This window comes from Dreissena polymorpha, chromosome 3 (assembly GCF_020536995.1).
Source record: "Dreissena polymorpha isolate Duluth1 chromosome 3, UMN_Dpol_1.0, whole genome shotgun sequence".
NCBI classification, from domain to species: Eukaryota; Metazoa; Mollusca; class Bivalvia; order Myida; family Dreissenidae; genus Dreissena; species Dreissena polymorpha.
In genome coordinates, this window is record NC_068357.1 from 25,912,315 (window position 1) to 25,935,827 (window position 23,513).

The 23,513-nt window shown below is 34.9% G+C and overlaps 1 protein-coding gene across 1 annotated transcript; it reads right to left on the reverse strand.

Moving 5' to 3' along the window:
* Positions 1–554: 554 nt before the first annotated feature.
* Positions 555–23,278, reverse strand: LOC127873347 (E3 ubiquitin-protein ligase RNF8-like). The gene is made up of 11 exons (XM_052417197.1): positions 23,120–23,278; positions 19,135–19,251; positions 16,787–17,014; positions 15,739–15,918; positions 14,473–14,607; positions 10,737–10,851; positions 10,110–10,228; positions 9,011–9,190; positions 7,017–7,221; positions 3,127–3,513; positions 555–1,710 (listed from the first exon to the last, which is right to left on the reverse strand). Exons 1-11 carry the CDS (start codon positions 23,228–23,230, stop codon positions 1,670–1,672), a joined length of 1,818 nt encoding a protein of 605 aa, XP_052273157.1. The 5' UTR covers positions 23,231–23,278; the 3' UTR covers positions 555–1,669.
* Positions 23,279–23,513: the final 235 nt, after the last annotated feature.

Consider the following 23,513-nt stretch of genomic DNA (forward strand, 5'->3'; position numbering starts at 1 on the left):
AAATACTGCTGAAATGGTGGTTTTCTGGATCCTCCGATAACTTTTAAAGTTCTTAATATTTTTTCATGAAACTTAAAACATGGATAGATGGCAATATGGACATTACGCACGTCATTTCATTTTGTTCCTACGTCAAAAATTATGGTTGCTATGGCAACAAATAAAATAAAAAATAATCTGAAAATGGTGGAATTTCTGACAATGGTGGAGCCAGAAGGGGACTTAAATTGCTTGACAATAGTCTTGTTATAACATGACCTACGCTCCAGGAGTGAAATAACATTAAATCCTATAACCAGATGAAAATCGATAGTATAACAACAATCGTATAAACTTGAGCTTTATACTATTGCTTTTTTAAAATCAGATTTGGGTTTTTCCAAAAATTGTGAATATGTTTTTGTCAACTACGGGAAGATAAAATCGTCAAAAAATAAGATATTTGATAATAATTAATGGAAATGGGGAGGAAATAATAGGATAAATAGAATATTATGTGAATTTTGGATAAAGATCAAGCTTATCATGCTCGGTTTGAACCTTGTTAGCGCTCAGCAAGCCTCGCGCTATCCCTGGTTCTAAGCCTCGCATGATAAACTTGATCTTTATCCAAAACTCACATAATATTCTATATATGCTCAATTTTGTTTATTACACAAGTGTTATTACACTAGTTATATAACTTTGAAATGACGTCATGTTTTGACGAAATGACGTCATTATTCCAGCAAATTTCTTCAGTTAAACTCTTTTACAATATGAATAAACGGTGAAAATAGCATAAAATAAAAAGAAAATTTGTAGGTCATGTTATAAATAGAATCTTAGCCTCGTTTTTATCTTTATTTAGATGACTAGTTTAATAAATTCAATACAAAACGACCACTCATGCAAAATCCTATATACATATTATTTTGCTGACAATATTTAAATGAGACAAAAAATGAATTTTACATTTACTCTTTTTTAATAAGTTAAAATTTCGAATAAAAAGATAGACATTTTCTGGAACTTGCAATTCTACAAAACCTACATTATAATCTTTTCCTTAAAAAATCGTCTATTTCCATAACAAAAATCATTAAAGTGACAAATAACAAAGTTTAATGTCAGACATGTCAAAGTATGCATTATCACAATTTTATGTATACTGTACATTGTAATAATATATATGTAAACTGTACAGTGTAATAAAAGTCACTCTTTATCAATCCCATTAAATAATTAGAATATTGATATGTTGTTACAATTTTTTGTCGTAACACATAGAATGAATTACTTAAAACTTAATTATAAAATACATCATTATCTTGAAACTAAAAGTTTTAACAAACAAAAACCCACATATTTCTTTGGTACTAAACATTCAATAACTTGAACACATAATGGCAAAAACAATTATGCTTCTCCCTTGAAATGGTTGATACAAAAATTTGCAAATACATCAAATGCATATACATGACTCGTGTACGTAACAAAATGCGACTTGCAGCAACACAAAATCACATGATCACAAAGCTGCATGCTGGAATTTCCCTTGACTTGAGGCATAGGCTTAGCAACTAGTAAGCTGGGGATTGCTTTCAAGGATTGGCCAAGCATGCTGCCATACTGGAACTTGCATACATTGTAGGTAATACAGTCTGTCTTTGTTTCACGTTTATCTCTATTATCTTAAAGGACATCCGTTTGACCAGTGACCTCTTGAACCTATAAAACAATACACAAGACATGAGCCATATGACTTCCACTCATCATAAATAGCAGTTTAAAACAGCAATCTTTTTTTTTCATTTGTAAGCAAGAATATGACAAACTTGTCTATACATGACAATCTTTAACAAGTCAGGTTTAAAAATGTGCCAGCACAAGGTGTATGTAACTTTGTGAATTGGGCCACTGGGTTATATATATTGGTACACTCAATCAATGAGTGGCAAGATGATTAATTAAAAGGAATTGCTGAGTTTCTATAAATATCAAATTTTGCATGATAATTGTCAATGTAAGAACATTGAAAACAAGAGGGCCTGAAAGGCCCAAGGTATCCCCCGCAACATATGCTTTGTTTGAGGATGGGTGCAAATCGGACGGATGAACATAATGATAGATGGACGGACGGAGGACAATAACACTTCTTAAGCCTTCACAATTTATTTAGGTGAATTAATAAGTCATGGCGTGCATCATCCTCTTATGCATATACAAAATGAATATATACTCATATCAAGTTTAAATGAAATCCGCCAAAGCACTTCCAAGATATGGCTCCAGACACAAAAGTGCCGGACGGACAGCCTGACGGACGGACAACGCCAAAACAATATCCCTCCGCCTCTGGCGCGGGAATATATTCATACCAAGTTTCAAAGAAATCCGCCAAAGCGCTTCCAAGATATGGCTCCGGACACAAAAATGCCTATAGTAAAAAGCATTTTTTCAAGATACAAAGGGCCATAAGTCTGTTTTTAACAGATGGTGTACAATGCCATTTGGCGTGCATCATCCTCTTATGCATATATATACTCATACCAAGTTTAAATGAAATCCGCCAAAGCACTTCCAAGATATGGCTCCGGACACAAAAGTGCCTATAGTAAAAAGCATTTTTTCAAGATACAAAGGGCCATAAGTCTGTTTTTAACAGATGGTGTACAATGCCATTTGGCGTGCATCATCCTCTTATGCATATATATACTCATACCAAGTTTCAATGAAATCCGCCAAAGAACTTCCAAGATAAGGCTCCGGACACTAAAAAGCATATTTTCAAGATACAAAGGGCCATAAGTCTGTTTTTAACAGATGGTGTACAATGCCATTTGGCATGCATCATCCTCTTATGCATATATATACTCATACCAAGTTTAAATGAAATCCATCAAAGAACTTTCAAGATATGGCTCCGGACACAAAAATGCCGGACGGACGGACAGCCGGACGGACGGACAACGCAAAAACAATATCCCTCCGCCTCTGGCGGGGATAATAAGAAAATGTCTCTTAAAATAATTTATATTGGTCACAGTATTTCAATAGTCTAATGGTATTTTCACATCATAATTTTTGCATTATACATTTTTTTTAAACAAGTCCTATAAACAAGAAAAGGCATCTATAACTCACCACATGTAAAACATCTCCCGTATCCCCCGTAATACGCCCCGCTGTCTCCACTAATGTCACTGTCAATATCACTGTCAGTGTCATCTAAGCTATCAGAACTCAACCCATCCACCTGGTCCATACCCAAATCATCATTTTCATCTTCACTCCAATCGACCCGATGGTCAATGACCACTTCTTCAGCATGGTCAGACACCATGACGTAATCCTCATCCTCATCTTCGTCTGACACTATAATGGGGGCAGGTCGTGCGTTATGCTGTCCAGCTGCCCCACCCCTTACTCTGGCCCGCCCCCCACGACCACGCCTTCCTCCTCTGCCACGCCCCCTGGGAGCGGGAGCTGGGGGCTTGGGTTTGTTAGCTTCCTCGAATTCCTCTTCCTCCACTACAATTGATTTTAAAGTAGAAAATGTGTGTTACTCTGCTTACTTAAAGGTCCCAGTTGTGACCTTTTGGTCAGTGACCATATATAATGAACACTAAGACAAACATCGATATTCTATTGAATAGCTACAGTAGATAATAGAGATAATGAGTTGTTGCACACACATTTAAAACCTTAATTATTGAGTATACCAATGGGCATACTCTTCTTAATTACAGGTCAGAGTTATAGGCCTTGGTAAGTTACCTCACATACTTCCTGATGACAAGTGTGGAGTTTCAATGAATATCAGTAGAAGTTAAAGAAATATGTGCTTTGTGCACATGAACGTATACATAAATTTCATCTTATAATCAAACCTTAATTCGACTTTTATAAGTACATGATAAAATCCTACAAAAAGCTGGTGGTATTAGGAGCTGTTGATTGGTGAATGTTCATAAAGACCCTGAACACAGATGACATTTTTTATTTCAATATCTGTAAAAAATACAAAAATATATAGAAATAGCATGCAACCATTAACCTGATTTTTGTTTAACAAAGTGGGTCATAATTCTGCTAGAATGAAAGTCAGATATATGGAACTTGGTCAGTGACCTAACAGAATGACCCCAAACACATGTGTGAAGTTTCAATAGACCAGTTTCACAATACTACTGCTGTTGCTATTTTAAGATATCACGTGATGCGTCGAATTTCAGAACAAGGCTGAACGTGTATAGATCTTTGGAGGAGGATATTGATGATTACAAACCAGTTGATTTTTATTGATTACATTAGGGATTTTTATGAGCTCTGACACTGGTTACAATAACGGCAAACATATGCATACATGCATGTGTTGTTAAGTCAATAAATTGATGAGGGGTTATAAAATAAACATTCTTACACTGAAGTCATACTTTAAAGCCATAGTATTTAGTAGTACAACTAGTGTATACGTGAATATACATTTTATTTCATCTTTATTAAAATTCAAGATACGCACAATCATCAGAGCAAATGTGGTGTGATCTACACATAAACATTGATAAATGCACACAACAAATACATAAATAAGTCGTATAATACAAAACATTAATATATAACTTAAATTCTCAAAAGTATGTTTGTTGGTCTGTACTATTTGTCATGAACGATCGAACGTGTAAGATGTGTATTGACTCAATCATAAGAAAAAGCAATATACAATGCAAAGCACATGACACTATTTAAATGTTCTGTCATTTTTCTTTTAACTTGAATTAATTTCTTTTACAGTGAATAACAATATTGAACACATTTTTATACAAGTGAAAAAAACAAACATGGAGCAAACTGAACTGTCTATGCATGCACCTTGATTTCTTTAAATGTGATTATGAGTGATAAATATAATTATGTCACTTTATGTCATAAATCTCTTTTATCTGTATTTTTCGGAAAGATTATTTAACCCCGTTTTGGTCAACGAAAATGATTGTTTTAATTTTGCTCTTCTATACACTTACGAACACTCTTTATAAGACTACGTAATGACGGAGTTTTATTTTACCGGTACCCTCTAAATAGGTGTCGTGTTTAGCATACAATTTTATAAATAATTCAAATGTATAGGTATTAAGCACTTAATTATGTATCCGAACATTCTTTCACAAGGAAAAGCGTTCCTACGATAATTTTGACAAGGTGTACATTCGTTCATACGTTGTTTTGACTACCCGGAAATTCATTCCCACGCTTTTTTTGACATCCCGGACAATCGTTCCAACATTATTTTGACAGACGGGATATTCGCTTGTACATAGTTTTCACGCCCGGATTTCTGCAAGGTTTCGCAAATTACAGATCTCAGTGTACGTCGATATATTCGAATATTTTTTAACGTTATCATTCTCATGATAACGATTAAGTCTTACAGCAGTATATTGTATTACATAAAATATGAGGTAAAAAAATATTTTAATAATGACACATTAACATACCGGATAAAATGCCAAGAGTGTCATATTATTTTGAAAAAATGAGATATTAATGACGGATTGAGCGGGATAGCAGTTATTCAGGAACGAATCTTCGGGCTGTAAAAATAACGAAGGAACGAATGTCCGGGCAGTCAAAATTATGGAGGAACTATTATCTGAATTGTCAAAATAACGAAGGCAAGAATGTTCAGGTTGTCAAAAACATAGGAGCGAATGTCCGCCTGTGTGAAAAAAAGGCCAGGACGAATGTCCAGCATATACTGTAATATTATGATTAAACTGACTTATATCTATACAGTATTAAGTTAGAGTATTTGGCGTTACATTAGTCTTTGAAATGACTATGTAATACTACTACCACGATGGACATTGGGTATCATAAATGATGTTCAATGACCAGGCATCTACTATGGGTGGTTTATGACACAATGCTGTTATGTAGTATTTGTCAGCACAATATTTGATCATAACGAGATAATGGGTTTGTGCTAAACACAGGGGCTATTAAACCACAGATGTATCAATAAACAAGATACATCTTTATTCAAACAGCGCGATAAAAAGCCCTAACAAAGAGTGTCAAATTTGTGCAAAAAATGAAGAAAAACAAGTACTTTAATCAAGATTTTTTTTTAATCTAATGACAATTAAACTGTGAAGTTTATATTTATTACTTATTCTGACAATCTCATATTGTGTTTTTTAAATCGTTACATTGCCAAATGTTCAAAAGAGTGAAAGGTTGAAATCAGATGCTGCGTTGCCTGGGACTATTGCAAATGGTAACACTTTCAGCCTCGTTCTGGAGTACTGTGAGTCACATGACTTTGCGCTCTTATCAATTTCGGCCCCACCAATATGCTTCTGGACACAAAAGTGTTATATTTGACACTCAAAAAAGCATTTTCTCAAGATACAAAGGGCCATAACTGTATTATTAACAGTGGTGCACAATGCCATTTGGCGTGCATCATCCTCTTATCCATATATATACTCATACCAAGTTTCAATGAAATCGGCCAAAGCACTTCCAAGATATGGCTCCGGACACAAAAAAAGCATTTTTTCAAGATACAAAGGGCCATAACTCCGTTATTAACAGATGGTGTACAATGCCATTTGGCGTGCATCATCCTCTTATCCATATATATACTCATACCAAGTTTCAATGAAATCTGCCAAAGCACTTCCAAGATATGGCTCCGGACTGACAATGAAGCCAAGTCAGGAAGTCCATGACTATACCATCAATGTAGTAGAATCAGATTTTACATCATTTTGCATTTATAATCTACATAAATTAACGAAACAAAAATAATCAGAAAAAGTGATATAACAAACATCTTTTGTTAAATGAACATGTAAAATAGACTTACAGATTACGAATTTTTCTAGTGAACATATCTTTGACAAAGCAAATTATTTCATTATATAAAGAACCTTGAAAGGTTGAGCATGAAATATCATATAATCTCCAAAACAAATCTTAACTAAATAGCAATGTTGACACTTATCAAAGCATTCAGTCAAATGTACCTTTCCTGCTATGAACCAAGTCTTGCCGCCGTTTTTTCATCTCCCCCGAGTACTGCTCCATCATCTTCTCAATGTAGCTATCCAGCACTATGGAGCGCATGTGGGTCGAGATGGGCATTCGACAGTTTGGGCATTCCTTCTTCACCTTCATCCACTGCTGTATACACAGCCAGCAGAACGAGTGGGAACAGTTAAGAGATATGGCCTGAAACAAGAAAATATCACATAAACACACATCTTGCTTTATAAAAAACTCTTGAGTATGTTTTTCAAGAATGTAGTTTATGTGTATAATGGTTTTTGTGACATAAATGATAACACGCAAATTAAAAAAATTCTTTTCTATCCTATTACCAGATGTAAATCGATAGTATAACAACAATCGTATAAACTTGAGCTTTATACTATTGCTATTTTGAGATCAGATTTGGGTTTTTCCAAAATTTGGAGATTCTGTTTTTGTCAACTACGGTAAAACAAAATCTTCAAAATGCGATATTTGATAATGGAAATAGGGAGGAAATAATAGTTAGAATATTATGTGACTTTTGGATAAAGATAAAGATTATCATACTTGGCTCCAACCATGTTAGCTCTCAGCAAGCCTCGCGCTACATCGGTTCTAAGCCTTGCATGATAAACTTGATCTTTATCCAAAACTAACATAATATTTTTTATTTATTTATTAATTTTTGGTTCAAAATGTTGGCATTGAAAAGTAAGAAAACAGTTAAAAAGAAGAGAAACAATCACACCACTGTATTCCCTTAACTAAGCTTCAAAAATTATTATACTGCTCTAAGCCTTACCTAAAGGTTGTGCAATATACTGGCATGTGCAGCAGATACTTATCATCACTGTTGGATTTCGTTTTAGCTCACATGGGCACATAACCTCTTCTAAACGTTGTGAAATATACTTAATTATGCCTCAATCTGGGAAAACAAGTTTAATCCATGACCGTCAAATGTCATCCCAGATAGCCTCTGCAGTCAGCACAGGCTAATCAGGGGCCACATTTTCCTCCTTATCTGGATTTAAATTATGAAGAGAATTCCTTAAAATGCAAAATACCAAATCTGAAAAGCAAAAAGTGTCACTCCTCAGCCTGCACAGGCTAATCTGGGACAACACTTTAAGCACATACATTAGGCCCCACTTTAAGCACATACATTAGGCTGGGACAACACTTTAAGCACATACATTAGGCTGGGACAACACTTTAAGCCCATACATTAGGCTGGGACAACACTTTAAGCGCATACATTAGGCTGGGACAACACTTTAAGCGCATACATTAGGCCCCATTTGGGACAACTCTTTAAGCACATACATTAGGCTGGGACAACACTTTAAGCGCATACATTAGGCTGGGACAACACTTTAAGCGCATACATTAGGCCCCATTTGGGACAACTCTTTAAGCACATACATTAGGCTGGGACAACACTTTCAGCCCATACATTAGGCTGGGACAACACTTTAAGCGCATACATTAGGCTGGGACAACACTTTAAGCGCATACATTAGGCCCCATTTGGGACAACTCTTTAAGCACATACATTAGGCCCCATTTGGGACAACACTTTAAGCACATACATTAGGCCCCATTTGGGACAACACTTTAAGCACATACATTAGGCCCCATTTGGGACAACACTTTAAGCACATACATTAGGCCCCATTTTCCCACAGCGAGGCTCATTTCGTAAAAAAAATAGCCTAACAAGTTCTGTAAAAGTGGGAAAACTGGATTTAAATACATGTACATAAAGTGTCATGCCAGATTAGCCTGTATAGTCCACACAGACTAATAAGAGAGTCGACACTTTCTGCCTAAACTTGATTTTCATTAAGACAAAGTATTTTATCAAAATCTGTATAAGCAGAAAGTGTAGTCCTTGATTAGCCTGTGCAGACTGTACAGGACTATCTAAGATGACATTTAACACAAATGCATAAATAACCCCATTTTCCTCGAGCAAGACTCATACCTTGATGAACAGCTCACTGCAGATGCTACACTGCAGCTCCGTCTCCATAAGTTCGGCAAAATTTGACAGCACATCCTCCCTTGCCCTCAGGGCTTCCTCCTGCTTCTGGTCTTTCTCAAGCTTTGTGTCGTTCAGTTGTACCTCCAGTAGTTTCTGTTCGGCTTCCTTCTTGGCGATAACCTGAAGGGAAAATTATTACATCTTTGTTAAATATCTGTTTGTCTCACATATCTAGAAATTATTATGTTTTTTTAACAAGAGCACAGTGACCTTGACCTTTGACCTAGTGACCCAAATTGGGTGTGGTGTGTAGAACTCATCAAGGTGCATGTACATATGAAGTTTCAAAGTTGTAGGTGGAAGCACTTTGATTTTAGAGCCGATGTAAAGGTTTTAACACGACACGGCGAACGGCGGACAGCGTACGATGAGCAGGCTATGACAATACCTCGGGTTTTCTCCAAAAACAGCCTCGTTAAAAATGGCATATTTGAAATTCAATGACAGATTAAAAATTCCTGTATTTGGAATAGAATTGTAGAATTCTCATGAGAAGTGAGCCATGTACCATGGATTGCAACAGTTATTTTCAAATTTTCTTTCTGTAATACACTACTTTTACAAACAAGAGCACCGCATAACGGGTGCCACGCTCGGCTGCGGGTGTAGTTTTGAATAAATGAAAGCTTGACAGATTTTTTTTTTTTGAAGGTCACAGTGACCTTGACCTTTGACCTAGTGACCCCAAAATGGGTGTGGTGTGTGGAACTCATCAAGGTGCATCTACATTTGAAGTTTCAAAGTTGTAGGTTGAAGCACTTTGATTTTAGAGCCAATGTTCAAAACCTTAACAAACCTTGACACGGACAGCGGACACGACTAGCTGGCTATGACAATACCTCGGAAAACAGTCGAGCTAATAAACCAAGATTGCCATTGTCACAACAATGCAACAACAAACAAAAATCAGTTAAAAGATGACTAATTGTCTGGGCTTTGCGCATCAAACAATGATTGTCACTCTAGCCAAGCATGCATATAACAATATCACATGATTCATAACATAAAAGCACTCTGAACATGAAAATAACTTTCTAACCTGCTGAAGTTTACTTTGCTGCTTCTGCAATTCTTCTGTGAGCTTTTTGTCCTTTTCTCTCTCTGATTCCATCTCTTCTTTCAGGCGCTTCTCAATCTCTTCTTTCTCCTTCAATAGTGCTGAAAAAAAAAATATTTGTAAGAAAAAATGTTACCCCCTAAACATAGAAAACAAAATGCTGTCGACTTAAATTCCCTTCTAACCATATGATAGATTTCTGAGGACCAAACTTGTCCACCTATCACCTTTAAACCTACAATGATCATTGAAACTATATTAATTATCAGAATCTGATTGCCAAAGTTTTGAACTTTCTTACTTCTACAATTAACCACCCTGACAGCTCATAAGCAGTAATTTGAACCTTCACCTCAAACCATGTGACTTTGATAATGAGGGTGGTGTTTATCTTTTTTTTAATCACTATTGTATACTAACAAGTGACATTACTTTATTTATGATAGTATGAATTTAAGATGATGTACATATACATAAGTCTTCATACCGGTAAACTGCCTGTTCTTTTGTTTGTTTATTTTTAGATTTATGTCTATCTACAACAGGAATATTTCTGATGTCAGACTTGCCCGAGACAAGAGCTAACCAATGAAACCCTTAGCCTGTTACCTTGCCTCTGCGACTCCAAATTCTCCATGAGTGTGGCTTCCTTTACAGACAGCAAGTCCTCATATTCCTCTCTCATTCTCTCCTCTAGTGCCTGCTTCTCAAGGGCTACCTCAGCCTGCAAGTGGACAGTGAACATGCACAGTAAGCTCTCTTGTATTTTCAAGGCTTACACTGTTTTGCATTGACTGAAAATTTAGTTAAAAAAAAAAGTTGAAACTGTCTCATAAGCCACATACTCAGACGTAGTGTAATATATCATATGCTCGATTTGATAATAAAAATGTTGCTTCAAGCAAGCAGGATATTCGAAACACAAGCTTAATCAGGCAACCAAATTTTTAGTTCAGTCAGTTCTTTGATTTTAGAACAGGTTCTAGTCCAATAGCCTTTTGATTGGATTGCACAATCATGGGCAAAAATGTACCACTGACAAAATAAACTATTTATTGGCAAAACTGAATCTTTGATACACAGGTCATATATGATTTTTACGCCACAACAGAGCTTGTGTCTAACAAGCTTTTACTATAGCCATATAAGGAAAAATGCTCCGCCCCCTGGTGGCCATGTTTATCAACCAACTGGAACCATTTTCTAACTCGTCCAAGATATAATTGCAACAAATCTTCTGACCATGTTTCATGATGATCAGACAATAAATGTAATCTCTAAAGAGTTAACAAGGTTTTACTATAGCCATATAAGGGAAAATGCCCTGCCCCCTGGGGGCCATGTTTTTGAACCAACTGGAATCATTTTCTAAGTCGTCCAAGATATTGTTGGGAGGAATCTTCTGACTAAGTTTCATCATTATCGGACTATCAATGTGACCTCCAGAGTATTAACAACGTTTTATTATAGCCCCATATAGCCATATTAGGAAAAATGCCCTGCCCCCTGGTGGCCATGTTTTTCAAGCAAATGTAACCATTTCGAACTTGTCAAAAGAAATCGTTGAGACAAATCTTTTGACCAAATTTCATGAAGATTGGACAATAAACGTGGCCTCTATAGTGTTAATAAGGAAAATGTTGACGCCACACAACGCACGACGCACAAAAAGCAATCACAAAAAAAAATACATACATGTAGTAAACCTTGTCAGGATGGATGGCTGAGTTGTTTCAGCGCTAGACTTTTACTCCAAGAGTCAGGGGTTAGAGCCCAGGTGTGGATTACTTTTATTTCTGTCTTTAATTTTAATTTAGTTCAGATGTTTACATTTATCAGCATAAAGCATTTAATGACAAACTTCAACATATGCAATAATCGGTGAAAAGGTTCCTTTAAATATGGTATCCACTGAGAGATAAGAGACCGAGAGAGAGTTTGTGACCAATTTATGTTCTTAAGAATGTGGGCCATTTTTGACCATGCTCTAAACAGATGGACATAGTAATGACTTAATTTACTCAGTACCAACACTACACATACATTTCTCAAAAGTTAACACATAGTCAAACTGTGCACGCTATGTCATAAAGTGAATCTAAGGATATGTCCTTAATTAAATATTACAAACAGTCTACTAGTAAATTTAAATTAAGATTGAATGCAACAAGATCAAATTTCTAAAAATCAGGCAAAAGTGAAAATAAATTTCTGAGAATAATTTACTCATATATGTCTGTATTTGTATTATGTTTTGTTCACTGAAATACAAAATCATTTTTTGACTGGTGTTACGTTCTTATCTAAATCTCATGTGGTATAATATACAGAAGATTTTATGTTTAGTAATGCTGGGGGTCATTACATATAAATGCAATTGTCTTTTATTGCAGTATTTTATTGTGCCATTTTTTTCTGTTTACCCACTTATTTTTAACTTCAACTTAAAAGCATATAGACTCATGACTGAATATTTTAAGTATTAGAAAATGAAAATGGGTGCCTAATTAAGCACAGGATGTCAAAACAGTGCCTTCCCCAGGAATTTGTTCAGGCGCCGCGGGGGTGGGTTCGGGAGGGGTGTCCCCTCCCGACGTTGATTTTTTTTTTTAATTTAACGTGTCAATTCACGTTCTGTGGTGCGTTATAACTAAAAAAACAGCGTCAAAAGACGTCATTTGGTGCGCTATGACTCTTAAAAAAAATCCCCCAGTCATTTAAAAATATATTTTTTTTATATTGTTTAATTGTTTTAAAACCTTTCCGCACAGATAGTAAACTCCCGACTCGAACGATTCCCCAATACATCCGTTTCAACCCGACTCTATTACTGTATACTTACTATTATTCAAGTTTCTATTTATTACCCGATAATCCCGTTTATATCAATCTCTTTCTGGTAAATATTTACGATAAAAGCTTTCAGTTATTTCTTTAACACAAACCTTGCCATTTTTTAAGTGACTATTTATAGATTTGATGAAATATTGCCTCTGAATATGCGTCAATCCCCTGACCTGTTGTGTGCTTGTTAAAACGCTCAATACACACCATTTTTATGCAAAAGACGCGACGTTGTACATGCTGCATAATTTTCGCGCTCTTTTTAATTGAGAAAAAGATTCGACACAAAATAAATTTGCACTGCTAATTTGAAGCAAAAATATTTAACGTTGCGGTAACATTTACATTCGGAAGTGTGTTTCGGATTAAAAACGCGTTAACATCGACTTACGGTAATGGGTTTTGGATTACAAATTTAATTATTCCCATTTGAGATTTCAACAAATATTAACCGTTGCGTTATAAATTCAACGATAATTTGTTTACACACTTTACGAGTCGAATAAATGTTTTGACGGAATTATGCATGAAATTCACGTTGTCCACGAGGATCACGGCCGGTTGCCATCATCAGGCTTCTAACTATCGATTATCGGACGAAACATTTACAAGTGTGCGTAATTAATTCAACGAAAATTTGTTAAAGCGCATTACGTGTCGAATAAATGTCAGAAAAACGAGGTGAATCAGTTCTTTAAATGGACATGTTGAAATATACATGTACTGGAATTAAATTAATTGTTATCACATATTTGTAACTGGGAGTCATTTGCACAACTTACTCGCTATAATAATTAATTGTTTACCACTTGCAATTAATTTCTCGTATTAATTATGAGTCATAGGTAACACTTGTTTACAGTAAAAAGGTGTGATGATGATGCCCGAAACCGTCTTTAATGTTCTGTACTGTACTAATTACTGGTTTTATATTACTCAAATGGTACAACTTCTTGCTAATCAAGCTGCGATAAACTCTTACTTCATGCCCGACGTCAATCAAAAATAATGGTCGATAGTTAACCCCGCCCTCATAAGCATTCGCGTAACCGATTGGACGATGAACTTCACAGTTTGACGACTGGAAAGTTACCAGATACATCCTTGTCAGCATTTTAATGACCGTGTAATGTGGCTAGAATAATCGATACGCGCGTCATGCTATTCTCTTATCAGTGGATTATCCATTACCCCATGTGGTGTTTATGGCGATTACTTGTGAAAGTAGGTACCGAGTGCTCTTTTAAAACAGGGAATATTGATACACTGATAGGGAAACCTTGATTTTTTTGGACAATCTCCACTTTCTTTTACTGAAGAATACACTGATCGGAAAATTTCAAGCGCCCCGGGAACTCTGATTTCGAAATTCAAGCGCCCCGGCAAGGGGCGCTTAAATGGCCTGGGGAAGACCCTGCAAAAGACAACCCATGCTGAGAAGGGATGTCAGCAGAGTCAAGCAATATCTGCCGGAAGACCGTTTTCTGAGTACCAAGCCTACCTGTTTCATCTGGAGCTCTTTCTTGAGCTGCTCCTCCTTCAGTCTCATGTCCTCCAGGGCCTGTAGCTGCCTCTCTCGACACTGCTTCTCCATCTCCAGCTGCTCTGCCATCTCTTGTTCAACATTCTCCTTCGCCTGACATGTATACACAAGACAAACGGTGCAAATACGCTATGACTCGTCTTGTTAACATGCCAGCACACATTTGTTCAATTAATACAGTTAACCTTTTGCCACTCAGATATATATTTTGACAAGCTTGTAGTCCCTTAGAAAATAAAATGACATTTTAGACCTTTCTTAATAGATGCAACTTTTTAAGGCTTCATTTCCTACCTAAGATACTTATTAGCAGCAAACAGCATAAAACATGAGCAGACAGTGAGTTACCTGAGGCTGTTCTCGTTTTATGCTGATTGTACATTGCCATTTTCCCTTTTTCCTTTTAAGCGGGAAAAGGTCAACATGGAAATGCACACTTTTTTCATCAAATACAGTAAACCACTTGACAGAAATTTATATCCAGGCCTTTTACTGATTTTTCAGAAGGTTTTAAAGTTAATCTATTGGATTATGCAGCCATATACATGTACCATATACATGTACTTTTCTTCATATAAATATGTACCCATGATTGGTAAACAAAGCAATTAATTAACAGTTTTCCACCAGTATTTTTAATGAGTGTTAATGCTAAGCACAAACATATATTATAAATCAATTTTAGTTATACACTTAATCTGTTTTTTTCAAATGTTCATACAGGTAATTAACTTTTTTTTCTTCTTTTTGTCATAATGAAATTCAGTAATGGCTAAAACTGGTTGGAGTATCTAGAAAATCAATTATATGGATATAGAAAAAAACAATTTGAATTTTTTATTTGGCTTAATTCTTATACTTTTTTTCAAGCAATAAAAGAAGAAAAGAATGTTTACATTTTTACCAGCAATTTTCAAGCATCCAAAAACAATAAATATAAAGATTTCATTTTATTGATGAATTAAATCTTAAGAACTCGTAAATAACTATTTCTTAAATTAAGTTATTTATTTTCTTCCTATACACACTTCCCTATCCGAAATGTGCAAATTATTTATTTGTGACAAACATATGAATCTTATCAAAATGCCTATCAAGTAGATAACTTTCCATTTTATTACATTTTCAACTGAAACTTATATTTGGTACATTTAATAGTACCTTTAAATCGTTACAAAAAATATAACAAACTTAATTTTGAACTTCACTTGACTACAATCAAACCTGAAGTTTCTCCTGCATTTCTTTCAGTTTCTCTTCCATCTCAGCCAGCCTGGCTGCAGCATCTTTTTCCTTCTTGTTCAGCTCCTCGCAATATCGACTATACCCATACGGTGACTGGTCACTGCTGTGAACAAACGTCCTACTGGAGGCTGCTACAGTGTTGCTAGTTGTAGCCTGTGGCTGGCAAATTTAGATGGGATGTTGACAATTAATTTCATGCTATGCCTTGAATGAGTGGAGAACAACAGTGAATGAAACTAAATCATATACCCTAGCTGTTGTACACTTGATAATGTTTGATCATTTAACTCTTATATGACAACTTTTTTTTAACAAACTACATTAAACATGGTAATGCCAAGAAACCAAGTTATAACAATTAATTTAAGTAATTGTGCACTCAAAAGCAAGATCTGCATTAAAGCAACCAACACAAACATTTTATGCATCAATGATACATGTATGTCAATCCAAACTTAAGTTATTATGAAGTAAATTTTCTATTCTAAGTATCAGTGACCTTTGGGATTTATACCTTTTGTGTCACAAGTACAACAAGAGCACCGCATAACGGGTGCCACGCTCGGCTACAGGTGCAGTTTTGAATAAACTAAAGCTTTTCAGATTTTTTAAATATTTTTTTTTTAAAGGTCACAGTGACCTTGACCTTTGACCTTGTGACCCCAAAATGGGTGTGGCGTGTAGAACTCATCAAGGTGCATCTACATATGAAGTTTCAAAGTTGTAGGTGGAAGCAATTTGATTTTAGAGCCAATGTTCAAAACCTATACAAAATGTTAAGGTTTTAGCACGACGCAGACGGCGGACGTCAGACGTCGGACGAAACGCCGAGCTGGCTATGACAATATCTCGGGTTTTCTCCGAAAACGCCGAGCTAAAAATATCATAGAAGCCATTTGTATTTAGCTTTCCTAAATTAAATATTCATTTGATAATATTTTAACTGAACTCGTTATAACTACATGAAGATAACATAGTTAGTCATTATGCTATAATGCTTTACTTAAGTATTATCATTAATACAAACCAGTGGTTCAACCTCCCCTGTCCGTGGTCGCTTTTCCACAGGGCCCTCTGTGGTATCTTCAGCTTTACGAGCTCTCTTCACTGTTAGAGCTGTATGGTACTGATATACATACTCTGGGGGTACCTCGGGGCTGGTTCTTACTCCCAGCTGAATCATGTCTCCGTCTTTGAGATCATGTGGTTTCATTGGTTCAATTTTCTTGTCATTCACAAAGACTCCATTTAAACTCTTAAAAAAACAAACAAATATTTGTATTCTTCATGAAAGTCATTTTTTTATAACGTTTTCCAGACCATTTCAACGTGGGAAAGCAGTCAATCCTTTTGTTGCTATACCTGTTACTGTATTCAAACCATTTAGACATAGATATATGCAATTTTAAATCAACCATGGAAGTAACAAACATTAAAATAACATTGATATTTTAAAAGTATAAGAGAAAGTAGAGATTTTTCCAGACTTAAAAGGGCAGGGGAAGCTAAAATGGGGCAGTACAATCACTATCGTGAAAATCTTTGACGGTATTCTACATTTTAATAGTGTAAGTGACTCAATTTAACGCTGATTTCACTTATCATATGTTCATTCAATCACCTGATCATTATAAATTTCAAAAGTTAAGTTACTTATACAAATAATTTGCTGCTAAAACCTACTACTACTGCATGTTTCTCTATGAAACTGTCAATTGCAAAGGAAAACATGTTGCCTGTTTTTAAGACATTGACTTATGAAAGAGGGACAAAAATGGTAAGACATATTTTAAAGGCTGGTATATCTTTTATTGAAGGAAGGCTATATACATTTATGAATTAAATTGTAGGGAAGAAAAATCAAAGAAGAGCAGCAACATGCCTTTCTGTATTAGCTAAATCCTTGGATTACGCATTAAAAGGACATGGAGGAACATTAAATGTAGACCATAATCCATCTAACTGTCCAGGAAAAAATCTCACAATGAATGACATAGTTATGGCCCGGACAAGCTCATTAATGGCCATTTTTGACTTTTGAAATTCAAGTCATGAAGTGTGACCTTGACCTAGGAGATATCGATGTAATTTTTTCCCATGACACACCGTCCAATGATTGTGAACAAACATACCAAGTAATTTTAAAATCTCACAATGAATGACATAGTTATGGCCCGGACAAAATCATTTATGGTCATTGTTGACGTTTGAACTCAAAGTGTGACCTTGACCTTGGAGATATCAATGTAATTCTTTCACATTACACACGGTCCAATGATTGTGAAATATGTACTGAGTAATTTTAAAATCAGAAATGAATGACATAGTTATGGCCCGGACAAGATCATTTATGACCATTTTTGACCTTTGAACTCGAAGTGTTACCTTGACGTTGCAGATATCGACATAATTCTTCCGCATGACACACCGTCCAATGATGGGGAACTAATATCAGTGTTCTCCAGAACAATTTGTGTAGACTGTTAAATTATTAAAGTAGATAGCAACATAGCACTAAAACAGGTATGTTTGCATCTTGTATTTAATTGTTTGGGGGAAAATTAGCCAGCGTCAGATTGAATGTAACCGGTGAAATCACCGGCTGCTGGTGCGTCTGGAGAACACTGTAATATGCCAAATAATTTTAAAATCTCACAATGAACGACATAGTTATGGCCCAGACAAGCTCATTTTCAGCCATTTTTGACCTTTGAACTCAAGTATGACCTTGAGATATCTACTTAATTCTTTCGCCTGACAAACCTTCCAATGATGGTGAACAAATGTGCCAAATGATTTTAAAGTCTCACAATAAACAACAAGGTAATGGCCTGTACAAGCTCATTTATGGGCAACTCCAAGTGTGACCTTGACCTTGGAGATATGGATGTACCTCTTTCGCATGACACACCGTTCCATGATCGTGAACAAAGGTACCAAGTCATTTCAAATCTACAATAAATGACCTAGTTATGGTCCGGACAAACTTTCGGTTTAAAACGCACTGTTACCTAGTTTTTGACCCGACATCACCCATATTAAAACTTGACCTAGACATCATCTAGATACAACTTCTGACCAAGTTTGGTGAAGATCAGATGAAATTTTTGGGACAGACAGACCGATCGACAAAGTGACTCCTATATAGTCCCCATTACCAATGGTAATGGGGGTATAATAATGAATATTTAACTATTAATGCTCCTAAGGCTGTTCTAACATTATATAAGTAGCGGTTAAGTAAATAGATAATGTACAATATAAGCTGTATTGTGGCCTTATTAGATTTGTCTAATGTCAGTGTTAAAAATTGTGAAATGGCTATCCACGGCCACTCTCAAAAAAGGAGAAAAGCCCTACAACAGTTTCACTCACCTTGTTGTCCAGTATTGTCCATGTCCCGCTTTCTTTTTTCTTTAAGACAGCGTGACATCTTGAAATCAATGTTGACAGGATGCAGACTGTCACATCTTGACTCCTTCCAATTGTAATCTGTAACACAAGAGTATTATTATTATTATTTTTAACTTAATCAGTTAGCATTCAACCCTAGATTGACCCCGAAAAATATATAACTAATTTAAAAAGAGATTAGAGATACAAATGATTATTTACATGTACCTGTGTCAAATCCTCATTTAACTGCATCATAAAATATATCAGGGCTTTTTTTGGTTGAATTAAGATTCTGTTATTCAGTCATTTTCCCAAACCCAATCCCAAAACTGCATGTACCATTTGATGGTATAAATTTCACACGTTCCAAATAAGAGTTGTTTATGTTTTGAAATACAGAGATTTAAAGTAGTAACATTTATTTTGCTGATATGTTTATGCAACACATTTTCTGATTTTATATACCATTACTAAAAAAAGTCATCAATATTCTCCTGGTTGGCATGTCAAAATTCTAAAACATGAGAAAATTAAGGTTGGGTCGTGTCAGTTATTTGATAATTATGTTCATTTAAATATAACTTCATGTACATTAATTCCATAACATATTTTAGTGTATTACATATTCATCTTTATGTCAAGTCAGATTGCATGGAATGCTATTATTTCTCACAGTTTGATTTATTTAATGATGACAGAAATACTGAAAAACATGTAATTATTTATTAGGTATACACAACCTTACTAGCAAAGTATGTCAATAATCATAAATGTCTTTATTGAAACATCATTTACTAGGAAGCAGCATAAAAGGTATAGAAGAAATAACTCATCAAGCAAAAATAACACTTCTCTGACATTGATGCCAGAAGCCAAAATTACATTTACTGTTAGCTCTAAAAGCCGATGCAATTTTAAAATGAATCTTTTTAAACAAAAACGTTGGGTTAAAGTATTGCAATCTTTGGAAATTAATGACAAATAATACTCAAGATTATTTCTCTTAGTGTGACATCTATATTTATTTCTGAAGATGTTGAATAGAAAAATTGCTTAAAATGATAAAGAAGATAATGTTACTGTACTTATTTAATCTTTCTCACACATATTTCTAGTTAAAAAGTGGAAGATAATTATGTTCTACACTTAAAACCTTTAATCTTCACTTTATCACTAGAAGCCCAAACCGGTATCGTTTTTTAACTTTCCTGAAACTTTGACCCGCATTTGTTCAACTCTCAAAATTGCTTTTGATAACAATGGGAGCCCTATATCATTGTTCAAGACGAAAAAAAATTAATTTTTTGAAATAAAAATACATACAATCAAGCAAAATGAAAATGTCATTGAAATTGGTCTGTCACTGCAACATCGAAACATGCAGCTCAGGATGAGTCCAAGTATAAAAATAATTGTAATCGGAGCTCTTGCTGGATTAAAATTTCTTTTGCCAACCATTTTAGCCATTTGAGTATTTTATTAGCCAATTTAAATAAATATGAGCCATTTTATAAACATTCTTAAATCATAGTGTTCGATGCGATAAAATGCTTTTATTCTTTGTTTTATTATTAAAACAGATATTATCCTTACTTGAATGTCCAGTTTTCATATACTCATTATAATATAGTCACAATATCATAAACATTCAATTTAGCTCCAATATGGGCCACAAACCCGAGTTATAAATAAAAACCCGAGTTATAAATAAGTTCAAAGTTACTTGATTATGTATTGCCATGTTGTGTTGTCATTATGCCATTTGCTGAAAAATGCATATTAAGGCCACGACTTTTTTTTTTATTGGTTTACAAAAATTATTTTGAAAATGGTCCATCGGGCGGTCGAAAAAAAAAAAAAAAAAAAAAAAACATCGGAAAAAAAAGTTAATACTAATAACATCAGAACAAAGACAACATATCTTTTATAACCTTAACACAGAGACAAAAAATCAAATTATGCAATGAAACACATCTATATCTTCAAATGAAATGATTCCTAAAAGCACCTTTTGTAACATCAGGCAATTTTAAACACTCCATTACATGACATGCGTTCTTCTCCCATTAAAACGAAAAACTGCGCTTCATTTCCATAATTCGATGCGCTTCATTACGCAATGCAATGCCCGTTGCATAAATCTTATATAAGATAAACTACTCATACACAAATTACCCGGTATGTGTTTGCTCTTACTCGACTTATGAGATCGTACATGAAAAAAAATCGAGGTAGATCGATCCATGCGTCGTCGCGGTAATGTTTGTCAAAGTTATTGTTGTCATGAAAACTCGTTGATTTACAACGCAAAACGTCTTATTTGAACTGATGCGAATTAATTTAATCATATTTGTCAACTTCGCTTTTGCTTTATTTTGATAATTTAATCCAAAGTTTAATGTTAGCAAGTGTTTTTTTACCGGAATTGTAAACAAGGAGTCAGTTAAAGTCTTCCGAAAATGTGCAGTCTGTGTGAATTGACAGTTTGACGTCATCAAAGGAAAGCCGCTTTCTGTCGGAAGCAATAAAGCGACAAATTTCGCGCCGAAAAAATTGGCTTCCTTTGTCTAGCAATCAACATGCCGAACCAATCGTGTGTTTGTTTCTCAATTGCAATCCTCCAATTTAATAAAAGCACGTGCATAGCTCCGCCTTCGAATCTTTTGCCGAGAACGGAGGCGGAGTTTAATAGTTAATTGAGCTAGTGTTTTACGCAAGTTGAGTTCCGATTTGCCGAAATTACTCGGCCCTAAGCATTGAAACGACAAATACATTTATCAATGATTTTCCGAGATATACCGATTTGTTCCGATTTCCAAACTTTCTGTACAGTTCCTATAAACTATGGCGGACGTGTTTACAAAATTCCTAAACACATATATCGTAAAAAATGGCAGTGTTTTATTGGATTATTTATACTAATTATCAAATACTTTTTTATCTACTATAATATCGGGTTTGTTTAATATAATTAACATGTTAAACAATATAGTTGCGTCACAGACTCGGAAATAAATTTTGATGGGGTCGACATTTTACTGACGTAGTCAATATAAATTGCCGCCTAAGAGTCTTTTGATGGTTTTTGCTTTGGCAGACTCAGATTTATTCTGAACGCGAATTATTTCAGCTATTTACTGACGCTGATTTTCTTATTGTCTGTAATTTTAACCCGAAATAAATTTTGAGAAGTGCCCATAAAAGGACTGGTACATAATGTGTCACTTTGAAAAATATCCCGATCTCTGCAATATATGTGAACCAATCGTTGATTGTACTTACTTGATTTTATTCGCAACCGTACTCAAACCGGATCGTTTTTTTTTCTCGTTTCGCTCGTTTTGCAGTGCGGTCGGGAATAAAATATTTAAAAAAAAGACGATTTTCCGATTTTATTTTTTTTCCCTTTTTCCAAAAATTAGGGTCGGCGGTTTTGTAAACCAAGAAATATAAAAGCCGTGGCCTAATTGTTCTGTATTGAAAACATAAATAATACTTTTGTAGAATGAAAACATGAATATATTTCTGAAAATCCCATATAACAAATTAAAATTTCAAAAAATCTTAAAGAAGAAGTGGTTTTGGTTAAGTGTTTGGTCGACTCTTCACCTGCTAAATGTACCTCATTATACATCATACCCATAGTCCTTAATAAGAAAAAACTCACATTTGGCTGTTTGAGGAAAACATAAACAAATATGAACAAACATACTCAAGTGTTAATGTTGTGTATTGGTTTTTAAGTAAGATGCATCATCAAAGGCTCAAAATATATACATCCCACACAAAAGGAATAAAAATTTCAAATTTACAGTAAATAGACACTGAATTCCTAATTTCAACGGCCATGGACACACTTTTAAGACTGTGTACAGTATAATGAGAAAATAGAAACCATAACAAAACTTCATCCGAAATAAAGATCCGAATTGTGAGCCACTTTAGCTTTAGACTTAATACGTACCTCATCTTTCTCGTCTAAAATTATCAGCTTGTGCTTTTTTACGTTCTCACCAATGCGTTTCAAGCACTGCATTTTAACACTCATGATTGAAATGCAAAATATAGTTTTCATGTAGATTTAAGACGGCTTCGTTCGGATTCTGATTTCGAATGTTGCCATTGTTTGTAACCCAATGTATATAAAAACCGAAAGCCAAGGATACATACAACTCAATTTTAAGCGAGATTATACGATTTTTTATATGTGTTAAATTGTTATATAGTGATAAAATATGCTACATTAACACAAAATAGGCAAGAAAAATTATACATTGAAGATGAATTTCATAAAATGCAGCAAAGACAAATTAGCGCCCCGAGCCGATTGTGACGAAGATTAGTGTTCGTGTGTCGTT

Coding starts and splice junctions, on each gene's coding strand:
- LOC127873347 (XM_052417197.1), bottom strand. CDS start 23,230: ATGAAAACTATATTTTGCATTTCAATCATGAGTGTTAAAATGCAGTGC. Junction 10,229..10,736: donor TTTGGAGTCGCAGAGGCAAG/GTAACAGGCTAA, acceptor TTTTTTTTTCAG/CACTATTGAAGGAGAAAGAA. Junction 1,711..3,126: donor CGGGAGATGTTTTACATGTG/GTGAGTTATAGA, acceptor ATTGTTTTATAG/GTTCAAGAGGTCACTGGTCA.